Here is a 15,939-nt window from a genome sequence, read left to right as displayed (position 1 = left end):
AACAAATTTATTCCTACAGTTAACTACTGTACAGTTCAATTTTAACCATTAAACACATTTATTCTATAAAATAAAAGAGCGACTGACTTTATTTTAAGGGTTCCAGCATCCCACAGCCAGAAACAAATAGTGCCATCTGCCCCAGTAGAAGAGAGATATCTCTTTGAGCCACTGCACAACGGTGAGAACTGAAAAAAAAGAAAAGAAAGGAAAAAAAATCTTTACAAGAAGAGTGATACAGTCCAAATAATAAACCCACTTTTTACCAAACAAATAGCAGCTAACAAGAACCGTTATTAGAAAACACCCAGAATAGACAAAGGTCATGACTGCCATGTTATATGAAATCAATGTATTCATAAAGAAAGGAGAAACATTCCTTTCTTTATTTTAGTTGCCTTTATACAATGGATTATTAAAGTGACTTAAAATTTACTGTTAAGTATAATCAAACAGAGTATTACAGGGATTAAAGCAATTACCTGCAGTGATGTTATAGATGCACTGTGGCCCTGAAGAACAGCTAAAGGTGCACACGTTCGAAGACACCAGACTCGGATCATTTTATCGCAACTTCCAGCTGCAATCATGGTATTCTCATAGTTTACAGCCATGTCTGATATTTCAGCAGCATGTCCTCTTAAAGTAGCCAATAATCTCCCATCATCTGTTGCCCAGATTTTCACAAGACAGTCATCAGAACCCTTAAAATAACAATGGATAGTAAAAGAATTTTACTCTGTAAATTTTAATTCAAATCTTAACACAAATAAAGAAATCCCATATGTTATGTCCACTTCCGAACAATTGTATTTTTAAGTACTGAAGTGTTAAATAATTGTTAGGAATCTTCCTCTATGCAAAGCTTTTTATTTCATTAAATTATTCACTTAAAAAGAATATCTGTGTGCCCACCAGTCTAAGAGGAGAAGCAGGATGTTACAACATCTACTTATGGTCCTCAACCCACCATCCATCATAATCTCTATCTGAAATCTTGAGAAAGAATTTGGATTTCTCAAGTAAACAAAATTAAACTGCAAAACAAATACACAATATTGACCTATCCTATCTATGTTATTGTACTATATAGAAATCAAAGTACCATAATTTAGGCTTTTTCTCCTAGGACACAGAGTATGTGCAAGTTTCCCCTTACTGATCTTCAGCTAAACACATTATACAGAAAATCGCCCAAAACCAGTCATCAGAAAAGAATTAATTTTATCTGTATGAAGTCAATAAAATACAGAAATTACTTGTTTACTCTGGTACAGCAGCATAAGAGTCAGGAAGAAACTGTGAGTGATACAGAGTTTTCTAGGAATACCTATATTTACAAATAAATATTTCAACTTCACATAGCCCAAGTAGCGATGAGAACTTCTAGGCTTTATTTTCCTCTTCTCTACTTTTCCTTTTTATTTTATAGGTGAAAGTTTATTTTACTGACCTCTCCCTATTTCCCCCATTTTTCATTATTAAAAAGTTTTAAATATATAAAAAGTAGAGAGTATTGTCATTAACCCTATATATATCTATCCCCCAAATACAAAACTTATCAATAGGTCTCAAAGGTTCCATGTTAGAATTCTTTACATTTCCAATCTAATTTAAAAAAACAAACATACCCCAAAAACCACTGTTGTATATGACAACAGCAAGTACTTCGAGATCTACAAAAGTGAATGATAATAGACAGGACACATAAAGGATCACACACATGGTATTAACAGAACATGTTAAATGCTGTGCACCCTAAGCCAGGCTCTACTCACATCTAGAACACTCTAAATTAACCAGAAAACCATTCTGATTGAGCTGTGAAGCACATTAAATGGCTCACCAATCACTAATGAGTAAATTAAGTAATAAAACTTAATTTTGGAGATTTATCCACATTAAAATTTGGTATTCCCATCACATTCACTTAATCTCAGCCTCTTCATCTATAAAATTTGGAGGTTAAATTGGATTATCTCTAAGGTTCCCTCTACCTTTAAAAGTTGGTGATTCATGCATTTATTTATCCATTTGCCTTGTGATTCAGTATGTGTCAAACACTGGTGTAATAAGGATGAGATACAAAGACACAGTATTCTTCTCCTTCTAAGCAAGGCCAAAGGATGTAAATGCAACAATGTGTCCTAAATTCTGTACTGCTAATCAGAAGAGATCCAAACAAGGGAGCAGTCTGTTTTTCCTGAGAGGTGGAGAAGTAGAATCTGGAAAGGAATCCTGAAGCAGTGATGCTCTGATGGTCTTATGCTCATAGTGTGATAGTTTAGAACACAAGCCCCAGGCCAAACGTCTGGGGCCCACTGGGGCCTATGATCTGGCACAACTACTTTGTATATAGGTGCTGGATCCTGAGAAAGTTACATATGCCTCCTATGCCTCACTTTACTTACTAGCACTGACACCTCACAGGGTGGCTGCTAGGCTTAAAGGAGTAAGAGAAGGTGGAGAACCTGGCACCACAGCACAAGCCATGTGTGGACTACCTACTGTCACTGCTTTTGTTGTTGGTGGTATTTTTATTCTTATTATTTCAAAAAGAACAAATACTCTATATGCCAGCTAGAGAGGAAAGTGTGATGGATGGCATGCAAGCGTGAGCGTTGAGTTCAGGGGACTACAAGTAGTGGGTAAGCTAACGCAGAGTGCAGGGTGCAGGCATGAAGATGAAGGCAGGGAAGTGCAAGGACCTCTGGAACTCTAAGGAGTCTGGTATGCAGTGGGATCACTTAAGGTGGCCGAGCAGGTGAGTGTCAGACATCGTCTTGGCATCAGTGTAAATGTGGCTAGAAAGTTGTTAAAGTAGTACAAGCAGGAGGACGAGTGATAGAACTGAGATTATACAAGAAGATGATGAGAGGAGACCGACACAATCGCTGTCTGGGAAATGAAAGGAATGAGGATTACATCACTTCTTCTGCGGGAAGGGAAGGCCCTACAGCAGACGGACTTCATCAAGCTGGTCTTACAATACCATCTGGACGTGTGAAGCACACTAGGTATTTGTTGAACTAAAAAAGGCTTCAAAGCATTTACCCAACTCTCAATTTCTGTAAATTCTACAAATTAAGTCAATTCATTCACTGTTTGCATTCTGAAACTTAAGGCAATATTTGGCTCTGACCTACATTCACAATAAAATTTTAAGTATGCTAATTCAGGTAGAATATATAAAAAGTAAAATCATGATATCTCATTATGTTTCACAATACCACTATAATTCATTTTGTTCTTATGTATCTGAATAAGGTTTGTTTTACATTCCACAATAGAAGGTATTTCACATATTTTTCATGTTAACAGGAAAAAAACCCACACAGCTTTTTTACCAAATGGCAGCTTCAACAAAACGACGGAGACCTGTGATCTAAATCAGCCTCCAGTGACTTTTCATCAATTAAAATCTAACAAAAAGCCCCACTATATTCCTATTAAATTTATTATTTAGTAATCTCACCAATACTACTTTATATTTTTACTCTATTTTGACAAGTGCTAAGAAACACAAACAAAACACCCCCACACTCTACGTATTTCCCCCTCAGTGTTTACTATCCCAATTAACCTTTCTTTTCTTCCACTGAATGGCAGGAAAGAAATCTTCCAATTGCTCTTTCAAGGAAATCTCTCTTCACCTTCTCCTTCCATGTCTACAGAACAGTGTGCTGTCCTCACCACCACCCCTGCTCCCCAGAACTCCTAGCAGATTTTCCAACAACTGTAAAGTATCCTTCAGCAATTTCTCTATCATGCACCATCACTTGTGATCGTTCATTCATTTTTATAGAATGTGAAACTAAACATGATATGACAAATTCAACTAAGTTTTTTTAAATGACTATCAAATATAAAAACACATAAGTAACTGAAAAGGACTGAAAAGGAAAAAAATAAATTCACTGGGGAAACATTTTTGAAAGTCCTATAAATGTGTTTTAAAAGTTGAATGTGAGAGGATAAATTTAAAATTGATGGATTTATGTAGAGAATTTGAACACACAAACTTTCATTCCACAAGCCTACCTCAAATGCTAGCAAGGTCAGTAATAAACCAAGGAGTAGGACATTCTAGCCTTTCAGCCCAGATGTCAGAAAAGTCAGGGGCATTAAAATTAAGGCAATGTTACCTGAATGCAGAAAGGGAGGAGATCAGCAGCAGAAACATGGGGTTTGGCCTTGGCCAAGAGGATTGTGTCAGCTTCTAAGATGTATGTAGGAAAAGGAAAAACAGGTATAAGAGAGACAGCAATTTTTAAGTAAACAGGAAAGAAATCAGATGATTCTAACCTTAGCAGGTAAAACAAATATCTGAGGATTGTTTTCTAAAAGAGGTGGGGGAGAAACCAAAGAAGGAAGCCAAAAAACTGAAGTTTGGAAATGCAGTGGATTAAGAGCATTCAGAAAAAAGAAAAAATACCCTGAGCAACAATGAAAGCCTTGCTGAAATCAGCCTGATTTTAGGAAAGCCCCAACTGATGGGTTTTTCAGCAAAGCCCCAAGGCCTGGGGGAATGGTGCAGGCACACCTTGTTTACTGAGCGCCACAGACACCGTTTCTCACAAATGGAAGCTGGTGGCAAACCTACTGTCAACAAGTCTGTCAGCACCATTTTCCAAACAGTGTGTGCTCACTCCATGTCTCTGTGTTACATTTTGGTACTTCTCAGAGTATTTCTTTTTCATCATGATTTTATTTGTTATGGTCTGTAATCCGGATTACAACTCACTGAAAGTTCAGATGACGGTTAGCATTTGTTAGCAACACAGTGTTTTAATTAAGGTGCATATATTGTTTCTGAGACCTGATGCTATTGCACCCTTAATAAACGACAGTATAGTGCAAACTTTTACATGCACTGGACAACCAAGAAATTCATCTGACTCATTACCGCTATACTCAATTTACTGGGGTGGTCTGGAACCAACCTGTGGCATCTCCGAGGTCTGCCTGTAGTTCTTTCTTCTGTGATATCTAGATTTGTTGCTAGGACTAGGGACTAGCAAGGTAAGGAGAGCTGGGCATATGAAGTGTAAAAGAGAACAACAAGAGATGAAGCTGGAAAGGTTTTATCTGAGGAAGGTAATAGAGGGCTTTAAAGGTCTGTTAAGGAATTTGGATTTGACCTGGTGATCAGCTAATGAAGCATTTTAAGCAGACAAGATAGGGTTACTATAATATTTTAGTCACAGTAAGTCACACATTAAGGAATACATAAGCTAGGTGCAAAACTGAAAATGTTGCTTTGGAATTCATTTTTAAATCAAAGTTTCAAGCTAGTGTTTAATGTAAGCAAACAAAAGACAGCAGTGGGTCTACTAGCCTCACTTTTCAATAATGCAAAACTATTGTGATTACTATGAAACTGCTCATTAGTGTTGTATCATCTGTCTGTTTATGACAAACCTAGCATAAACAGGAAAAGCACAATGAAAAGACCGTGCAGGTCAGTTTGCTTACAGACACACATGAAATGTGATACCAAATTCACAGTGCTTTGTGTTCACTTCCTGATGTCAGGACATCGCTGTCAGTGCAAAGGTAAAGCTGAAAAAAGTACCTTAACTCTATGCTGAAAAAACAAGTGTAGATACTACTTGTGAAATCGCCTGGCAAGGAAGGGCAGGACGTAAAACTTGAGAGTTGTCTAAGTGTAAGATTTTGGCGTGAAGTGCCTTATAAATTTCCCTATTCCACCGCCACCACACCTAACGCCACACATAAAATGATAAAACCATGTGTTTTTTAAATCAATCAATATGGGAAAGATGCAGCTTAGGACAAAGGAAGAAAACTCAGACATTTACTCCAAAATCATTGTTATTTCTTTTAAATCTTTTAAGTAGACAATGGAAACCATGATACCAAAGACCCTTCCTTCCAGCATGCAACTGGATCTCTTATACTGTGGGCAATTCCTGTATTTTTGTCTATTCAAGCAAAGTTCCTGTTTTGTCAATCCCTAAACTGCAAAGTTTCTTCAAAAGGTTTGAGAGGCAAAATTCAAACAGACTAAACAAATACTGAAACATTATCCATAGCTAAGGCCTAGGCAATGTCTAGTGTACATCTGGCTTTGGTATTTTGGTAAAGAAAAGTTCTGCAAGTCTCTGAGATGGCTATCCACTATGTCATGCACTTGAGTATAAAAATTCTCCTCATAATCTAGAAAAAATGTCCTACCTACTGTAATGAAACTTCATGAAACAATTACAGACACAGAAATCATTTAAATTCTATACAGAAACTAAAGCAGAACCTAAAGTCTACACCTCCAATATTTAATGGTTTTTGGAAGCCAAGTTTTAAATAAGGGCTTAACTGAACTTTTTATTTATTTATATTTATTTATTTACTTAAACTATAACTAGAGGTGACAACTATGTGAACTATTCAATGATGAAGAAAGTAATAGACATAATGGTGCAGTAAATGACAAAGAACGGCTGGCTTCTGCAAACAAAACTGCGTACATTTCTATGTGGGTACCAACCCACTTTTCCAGGCTCATGCCCCACCAGCCCCTCCCCAGCCAGCTCTCCCACTCCTGTCTACTGCCTATGCCTTTGGAAATCACGGGTGAGAACCTGGGGTCAGGCTGTCTAGAAGCCTGGCCTATGAACCTTGGACAATGTCTTTGACCCCTATACATCGAGGTTTCCTTACCTACAGACATAAGGGGAATGTCTGCTTGACAGGGTTGTTGAGGACTAAAAGCAGTGCAACTAGAAAATGTCTAGCATTGTACCTGGCTAGAAAAAAAGCACTCAGTGAAAGATAGAAATCAGTTTTGCTGTGGGCCCAAAACTGCTCTAAAAAATAAAGTTCCTTATTTTAAGCAAAAAAAAAAAAAAAGAAACCTGTGTACATTTATAAACAGTACAGATTACTTTTGCTCCTATGACCTTAAAATTATAAAGACCTGTAAATCTTTGCCTGCTAAAAGAGAAGCATCAATCATGCAGACCAACTAAAGATTACTACTTTAACATGAAAATAAAATAAATTTTGTCTTTTAAACTTATAATATCCTGGAGAATTTGGCATTCCTTAGCAGAATCAACAAAGAGAATCCTGAGTTCTCCTGCTGTTATTACATGGCTTTATGAGTCTGATTTCACTTCTTGATGTCACCAGAAAATAACTGTTAAAAACATCATGTGTATTTGTCATGTATACTGTAATGTCCTTTTCTTATTCAAGCTAAAAAGTAGCCTGCCCTTCAAGCAGCTAAAAATTGCTTATAATTTAAAATTTAGTTAAATGTCTTTTAAGAGGGGCCCGATTTTTTCTTACCTATCAATCACAACTCATTCATTCCCTTTACAAATTACCCTCAACTTCAGCGTCAATTATTTCAAAACATGCCCAATTTTTCTCACTCCCTTGTCCACCTAAACTAACAATGACTAACTTCGTGCCAATCTGATCATCCCTGGCTCTGATCCTGCTCCCAAGATGCCCAGTACCATTATGGAGAACAAGATAAGCAAACTAAAGCTGCAACACTGACAATTCATGAATACTTTATTTATTCAGGAAGTCAAAGCTAACCAGCAATCCTTTTCTTTCCTAACTTGTCCCTATTTTCATCATTCTTTTCCTGTTGCCAGGATTTATCACATACCTCTAGAACCCAGTCCCATTCCCTAACCAAGATCCATCAGGTAAAATAATTCATACCAAAAAGTAGAATCTGTTCACTGTGTACCTAATTATCTTTCTAAGTAGTTCAATAAACTGCTCTTTATACATCCCATCTTTAGCAGTTATTAATCTATCCTCTTTAAAAACTACTCCTTATCAGAAGAAAACATAGGCAAAAATCTCTTAAATATAAACACGAGCAGAGCAACTTTTTCTTGAACACATCTCCTCGGGCAAGGGAAACCAAATAAAAAATGAACAAATGGGACTACATCCAACTAAACAGCAAAGGACACCATCAGCAGAACAAAAAGGCATCCTACAGTATGGGAGAATATATTTGTCAATGACATATCCGACAAGGGGTTAACATCCGAAATACATAAAGAATGCACACACCTCAACACCCAAAACACAAATAACTCTATAAAAAAATGGGTGGAGGATATATATTAACAGCCACTTCTCCAAAGAGATTCAGATGGCCAACAGGCACATGAAAAGATGCTCCACATCGCTAGTTATCTGGGAAATGCAAATTAAAACCACAATGAGATAACACTTCACACCCATTAGGATGGCCAACATAGAAAAGACTAGGAACAACAAACGCTGGCGAGGATGTGGAGAAAGGGGAACGCTCTACGCTGCTGGTGGGAATGTAAATTAGTTCAACCATCGTGGAAAGCAGTATGGAGGTTCCTCAAAAAACTGAAAATAGAAATGCCGTTTGACCTAGGAATTCCACTCCTAGGAATTTACCCTAAGAATGCAGGATCCCAGTTTCAAAAAGACATAATATGCACCCCTATGTTTATCGCAGCACTATTTACAATAGCCAAGAAATGGAAGCAACCTAAGTGTCCATCAGTAGATAAATGGATAAAGAAAATGTGGTACATACACACAACGGAATATTATTCAGCCATAAGAAGAAAACAAACCTACCATTTGCAATAACATGGATGGAGCAAGTGGTTATCATGCCCAGTGAAATAAGCCAGGCGGAGAAAGACAAGTACTAAATGATTTCACTCATCTGTGGAGCAGCAGACTCACAGAACCCAAGAATGGACTAACAGTTGCCAAAGGGAAAGGGACTGGGGGGCGGGGGAGGGGCAGGGAAGAAGGGGAAAAGGGGGCATTATGGTTAACACACATTAATGTAGTGGGGGGCACGGGGAAGGCAGTATAGCACAGAGAAGACAAGTAGTGACTCTAAAGCATCTTACTACACTGAAGGACAGTGACTATAATGGAGTATATGGTGGGACTTGATAATGGGGGGAATCTAGTAACCACACTGTTGCTCATATAACTATATTAATGATAACAAAATTTTAAAAAACTATTCATTATCAATTATCTCTTCTCATAATTTTTTAGGTCTGCTCTCCTAATTCCTTCCCCTTGATCTAGTTTTTCAACAAACGTATCTTCCTACAAATTAGCATACTCTAGCTCTCTCTTCCAACTACTACCAAAAAGTGGATATTCACTATCATTCATACACTACACCTCCCATGCACTTACAAAAAACAATCCTCAAGTTCAAACTTAAGAGTTTCAAGAATAGTACCAATGTCTTCCTTATCTCCATCATCCAGAGTTATAAATTATTAGCATTAAATGCACTTACTCCATCACCACCTTCTTTTTTTCCTTCCCTTCTCTCCCTATTTCAACACACACACACACACACACCCATTACCTTTCTCTGGACCACTGAAAAGCAGGCTACATGTAGACTTAATGCCCCATCACTTCTGAGTATCCTAGTGAATACTTCCCTAAAACGAGGATGCTCATTTACACAAGTCAGGAAATCAGTATTGGTAAAACTGCCATCCATTCCATAGACTCCATTCACTTCTGTCAACTATCCCAACAATGTTCCTCTTCCTTTTTGGCTGATGATCCCATACTGTAACATATACATTTATTTTTGTGTGCTGTTTTAGTAATACTGTCTCTTCAGTCTCCTTCAATCTGAAATACCTCCTCAGGCTTTCTGTGTTGCATCTGTCCTCAGAAGTCTACAGAGTACAGACCTTACATTCCCTAGGATGACTCTGAACCTCACTTGGCTGCCTAGTGTTTCTTCATGATCAGAGCCAAGTCATATTGTCTTGGTAGAAATCCCTAAGACAAGGTGCTCTGTTTTTCTCAGAGCACCACTTCAGATGACATACAATGTCAACCTAGCCCATCACTAATGAAGTTAACCTTGTCATGTTAATATTTCCAAGATTTCTCCCTGTAAAGTTGGAATTTTTCCCCTTCTAACTAAAATCTTGTGGGAACATAATGAAAGATTATGCCAAGACTTTCAAACCAAGCTTCTCTACCAGTCTTAGCTTCCATTGCTGACACAAAAACATATCCACCACGATGATGGTTGCCAAGCCATCATTCTTTCTACAATTATCAGCTGACATCCTACTGTAAAGAAGAGTTTCCTCTCTCATTTATTATTCATTTATTTATTTGAGAGTCAGTACATATTCATGGATTCCTATTTTACTCAATGGTTACAAACAAACCAGTGAAGGTCCCTGTTTATCCTCATGGAGTTTAGTAAGATAAAATAAAACCCAAATTTTAAAAATAAGAATTTGAGACTTATTTCAAGAATATATGTATATGTAACATAGCCTTATATATACACACACTATATATATAATACATTCTTCATAAAGAATATAGGAATATGTATTATAAGAAAAATGTATCAAATAACTGGATAGGCAGTGATGAGTATGAGAAGGGAAGGAAAGGGTCTCTAAGAAAGTGGTATCTGAACAAATGAAGAAATCAGCCAGAAGAGTGTTTTGAAGAAGGTAATTTCAGGCAATGGGAACAGCTAGCACAAAGGCACTGAAGTCATAAATGAACCTTACAAGTTTGGAAGAACAGAAGAAGACCCGTGTAAACGAAGCACAGAAGGGAATATGTCTTAGAGACATTTGCATATATCTCCCCTAATACATTCTAAGTTTCTTGCAAGAAAGGACATTATTCATTTTTAGATCTTTAACTGATTGACTGATTCATTCATCATTTGTTGTATGCTTACTATATGCACCAGATACTATGTAATGCATTATAAATCTAAAAAGGTTTAAGAAAAAGTCTTTGCTATTAAGAAACTCACAACTTAATGTAGAAACAGACATCTGAACAAATTCACTGCAACCTAGTAACAAAATATAACATACAGGTATACCTCATCTTATTGTATCTGCTTTACCACACTTTACAGGTATTGTGTTTTTTTTGCAATTGAAGGCTTGGGGCAACCCTGGGGTGAGTGAGCCTGTCAATGCCATTTTTCCTACCTTTGTTCACTTTGTGTCTCTATGTTACAGTTTGGTGATTCTTGCAGTATTTCAAACTTTTTCATTATTACTTTATCTGTTATGATCTGTGATCAATGTTTACAATGCCCTGAAAGCTCAGATGATGGTTAGCATTTGTTAGCAATAATGTATTTTTAATCAAGGTATGTGCACTGTTTTTTAAACATAATGACACTGCACACTTTAATAGACCGCAGTATACTGTAATCATAAATTTTATTTGCACTTAGAAGCCAAAAAATTCATCTGACTTGCTTTATTGCAATGTTCACTTTATTGCAATATTCAATTTAATTTCTGTGGCAGCCTGGAACCAAACCGGCACTACCTCTTCTAAGGTAGGCCTGTAAGAAAAGTATGAAGTTCAGTGCTGGTCAACCCCACTTTCAGATAATAGCCTATCTTTTTTTTAATTGTCAAGCTTTTTGAAATATTAGTCTACAGCAAGTGTCTTCAATTCAACTTTTCAATTCCCAACCCTCCATAAGGCGCTGCAATCTCACTCCTATCCCTACTACTAAAGTAAAAAACATTTCTTGTCAAGGTCTTCAGTGGCCTTGCCAAGTCCAAAAGATGCCTTTCAGTTCTAGTTTACTTAGATTTCCATCCTTCAAGGAATACTAATCCTTTGGCTTAATTTAAGACTTCATTTCTTTATTTTTCTCTTCCTGTAAGGCAGCTGTTTCTCAGTCTTCGTTACTGACTCCTTTTCTTTTGCCAGCTTTAAAAGCTGTAATTTCAGCCTTCTTGTGTTATTTACATATGAGGTTATATAATGAACTTTCATATTCAATGATTCCCAAGCTAAATCTTCTGACCTCCCTCTTTCCTGAGGTCCCAAAGCCTCTTGAGCATTCTATTTTGCTATATGCATTAAATTTCTGAAATTCAACATGTTGCACCCTTCGCAAACTTCTCCACTTAAACTTCTACCACTGTAAATGACAGGACAATCTAACCTGCCACTCAAGTTAACATTGGATCCTATATTCTTCCCTCCCAATCCTCCCTACACTCAAATGAATCTCTTAAATACTAGAGATTCTGTTTTTAATCTTATTAATTCCAGTTCTACTTCCACTGTAACTCTGTAAACTCCTGAGGATTTCTTTCATGGATAATTACCAGATCTTTTTTAACCATTTTTACCAATTCCTCTGTATAAAGACTTAAGTTTCAACCCATCCTCTACAATAATGCCAAAAGGATCATCTGAAAAACAAATTCTACTCATTCCTCTATCTAAATCCATCATTTTCTCTCCACTGCCTTCAGGAAAGAAATCCACTCATTCAGATGTCACAAAAGGAACTTGATTTTGTCCCCCACCAAGGCTTCTAACTTTAGCTTAATGATGGTCCATACTTATTTATTCTGTGCCATGTCCAATGATACACAGTCATGTCACATTCTCCCAGTCTGTGAACGCCTTTCTCTAAGCCTGCAACATCAGCTCAAGTCAGCTGAGCCCAGCTTGCCGAGGCACCTCCCTCACCATGGCCACGGCACCTGCAGTGGGCACCTCTCCCTGACGCTTCCAGCCAGGGCAGCTGCTGGGAAGTTCCTCATCACACGCTATCCGCATCGTCTGTCGGCAACCTGGGAACTCTCCAGGGACAGAGTCCCTGATTTTCCTTTCTGTATCCAAAATGTTTAGAACAGTGTCTGGCTCCTAAAAGACTGTTCATTAAGGGAATCACAATCTCTGTCTTTACTATAACTTAGTGTACTTTTGGAGCTATTTTATGTTCTTCTCCCATTATTTAAAAAGAGATACATATTTTATTTCTGAAAAAGGGGAAAATCATCTTCTATAGTTCTCAAAGTACTTTTGTATTATAGTGAATGACTTATTCCTGAGATAATGAATTAACTTTTGCTTTTCTTTGATAAGTATTATTTGAGGCAATAATTCTGAAACCAAGTAAAAAATTTTAAAAACTAAGAGAAAGAGAATTAGGAAGCAAGTTTGACTCCCTCCCTGGTTTTTTCTCATTATTTTATTGGGAAACATCCATAATTAAAATATTCTAGTATAAAATATTGACAAATTTTCCTAATGCAGAATTGCACTTATCAATTACAATGACTTCAGTTTAAATCTGAATAGCACATATTATAAGTGAGATTTTAAATGGGTAAGAAAATAAAATAGATCTTAAAATTTATTTACATCTATGTATAAAACCAAACGTAATTACTGCTTACTGCATATCTTATTCTATACTAATTATATGCATTATTTCATGTAATCCCACAAAAATCCTGTGGGGTTGGCACTATCAGTATCTATTCCCCTCCCTGTCATTTTTTAAGAGATGAAAAAATTGGAGGTTAAAGGGCTGAGGCAGTCTGTCCAAGCAGCACTGCCAGGAAGTGGTAGAGCTGTGAGATTTGAGCCAAGGCCATTTCATGCCACAGCTGGTGTGCTGAGCCATCACTCTACCTATACTGCCTCTAACTGTGCCTCGTCAGAAAGGACCAGAGAGAGTCAGTCTCTTGGAAAAAGCCTTCAACTAAATCTATACAAGAACCTTAATAATATAAACATGAATGGTTTTAAGATAACAAATACAGTTGACCTTTGAACATCAACCCCGACCCACCCCACCCCCTGGTACAGTTTTGAAAATCCACATAGAACTTTTGACTCCCCCAAAATTTATTTACTACCACCTTACTGTTGACTGGAAGACTTAACAATAATGAATCAATTAAACCTATTTTTGTTACATGCATTATATACTGTATTCTTGCAATAAAGTAAGCTAGAGAAAAATGTTTTTCAAATTGTCAGAAATCTACAAAAACATTTTCAATACACTTATTGAAAAAAATCTGCATACAGAGTTCAAAACCTGTATCGCCTCAGGATCAAGTGTGCACAAACAGGGAACAATGAACATTGTTGCACTGTTACTCCGATAGTAACAGCAGTGTGCTCTCTCACCGGAACCATCACTGGCCGGTCATGACCTACCATCCTAATGCCTTATTCTATCAGTTTTCAAGACTGATCTTCAAAGCACTAGTCAGTGGCTAGTGTGTTCCCTGTGGAAGGAGGCACACCTGCAGCACACTTTATGAAGGAATATAAACAGTGAGCACATAGGAACCCTATTGCCACTTGAGGTGACAGTCATAAAAATACAATTTTAAATAACAGTACCCTGTAGCTTTGCATTTCTTATCACAAGGTAACATTCTGGAATCTCTAACTGCAAATCACCAATAAACAATTACAAATGAGAATTATATTATGCCACATACATAAAATAGCAATAATTTTAGACTCTTGGAAAACCATATACAATAATAGTGGTGATTTTCTTCCCTTTATTTATGTGTCTTCCACTAACTAAAACAATCAGAAAATGGCTTCCTCTTCACCCATCATTCCTGTTACCCAATCAAATGCTCTTAAAAGCAGGAATTAAAAGTCTAGAATATGGGTGGCTAATTTTTTCTGTACAGGGCCAGGTAATAATCACCTAAGGCTTTGCTGTCCTAAGTATTTAAACCCGCCAGTCTCTGTCATAACCAACCCACTCTGCCCCTGTAGTGCCAAAGCAACCACAGACAAGACATAAAGCAACTAAGCACACCTGGATTGAATAAAGCTTACTTACGGGGAAGGGGCAGGCTGGACTGACCTACAGCAGCACTCTGCTAAGCCTGCTCAGAGCTCTTCCAACTCTATCTACCACTCTAACTAAACCATGAGGGACCAACAGCACTTTATTTCATGGTATTTTCCCTCACAAAATTCTAAGATATTAGGTATCTAATTCAAATTAAAACACACAATGCTTCATAAAGCACAACAAACAAAAGTTTCCATCCCTATCATTTGTAAAGGAAGAATTCCAACTAGTTACTCAAGTAACATCAAAAATTAGGAAGTTACAGATTTTTATCATCTCAACATAACGGCGTAACTCTACACCCTCCAACATGAAATTCAGAAACACACTGTAATGCTTTTTCCTCATTATTTCAATTTATTACAATTTTTTGAAAGAATGCTTTTAAATATTAGAAATGCCAAATTTACTTTATGTCTTGAAAACTGAATTTAAATTTAGTATACTGCACTGAAAAAGCTCAGTGTAATCTTCCATTACCAACTGAGAGCAAATTAGTGTTATAGATAGGTATTATCAAGCACTTGAGAGAATATATAACCATTTTCCAATCTACAAATAATCTGTCAGAAAATTTAGAGAATTTCACTTTCATTTTGCTTCATAGAGAACAATGGAGATAAAAGAGAAGGCAAAAGGAGAGAATACTAATGTAGAAATTATCTACAAATGCCTAAAGTAGATTAGAGCCATGGAAAAGTTATGTATGAAAGTTCTTTTCCACATCTTGCTGTTTAGCAGTTTTATAGGTAACTGGATATATTGGTAGAGAACCAGATATAAATAAATCTAAGTTTACAGGCTTATTTACTTAAAAGGAGAATCTCTAATTGTCTTGACTGTGCAAAATTCACAGCTGCTCTCTTCAAAGAGAGAGAGGACTTTTCATTTTAACTTCCATTTCCCATTTTCTTATTTCAAAGGAATTCAAGGACCTTATGGATGGCTACACATTCCAACCCACAGCACGATAAGTACAACGATGACTGTTTAATAACTTAACCAGTACTGTATTTAATGGTTAAGGTACCTAAAAATAAACTGAAATATTTCCAAATGTAATTTTCTCAGTAAAATAAAAAAATAATTTTCTTATGTAAAGCTTAAAGGCTCTGCTTTTCTCCATTCAAAAGGTTAAGAGAAACAGCAAATAAACAAAGCCAAAGCGCCTCTCTGAACACATCAGACATACCAAAGAAAGAGTGTTAAAGATAAGAGAAAATAAACACAGCATATTAGATGTGCTCAAACTTTTTCTCTCACTACTCTGAAGG

At 36.8% G+C, this 15,939-nt stretch overlaps 1 protein-coding gene across 3 annotated transcripts in view; it reads right to left on the bottom strand.

Moving 5' to 3' along the window:
* Positions 1 to 15,939, bottom strand: part of PHIP (pleckstrin homology domain interacting protein) — a 132,244-nt gene that overhangs the window by 81,708 nt on the left and 34,597 nt on the right. For all 3 annotated transcript variants that reach the window (XM_036886307.2, XM_036886311.2, XM_036886321.2), the window contains 2 exons: positions 483 to 704; positions 88 to 188 (listed from right to left, as the gene is read on the bottom strand). In XM_036886307.2, coding sequence (XP_036742202.1) covers positions 88 to 188; positions 483 to 704 — 323 coding nt within the window. The remainder of the gene's footprint in view (positions 1 to 87; positions 189 to 482; positions 705 to 15,939) is intronic.

Source organism: Manis pentadactyla, chromosome 16 (assembly GCF_030020395.1).
Source record: "Manis pentadactyla isolate mManPen7 chromosome 16, mManPen7.hap1, whole genome shotgun sequence".
Lineage (NCBI taxonomy): Eukaryota > Metazoa > Chordata > Mammalia > Pholidota > Manidae > Manis > Manis pentadactyla.
Note: the sequence above shows the minus strand (reverse complement) of the source record. Positions and strands in the feature narration are given on the sequence as shown.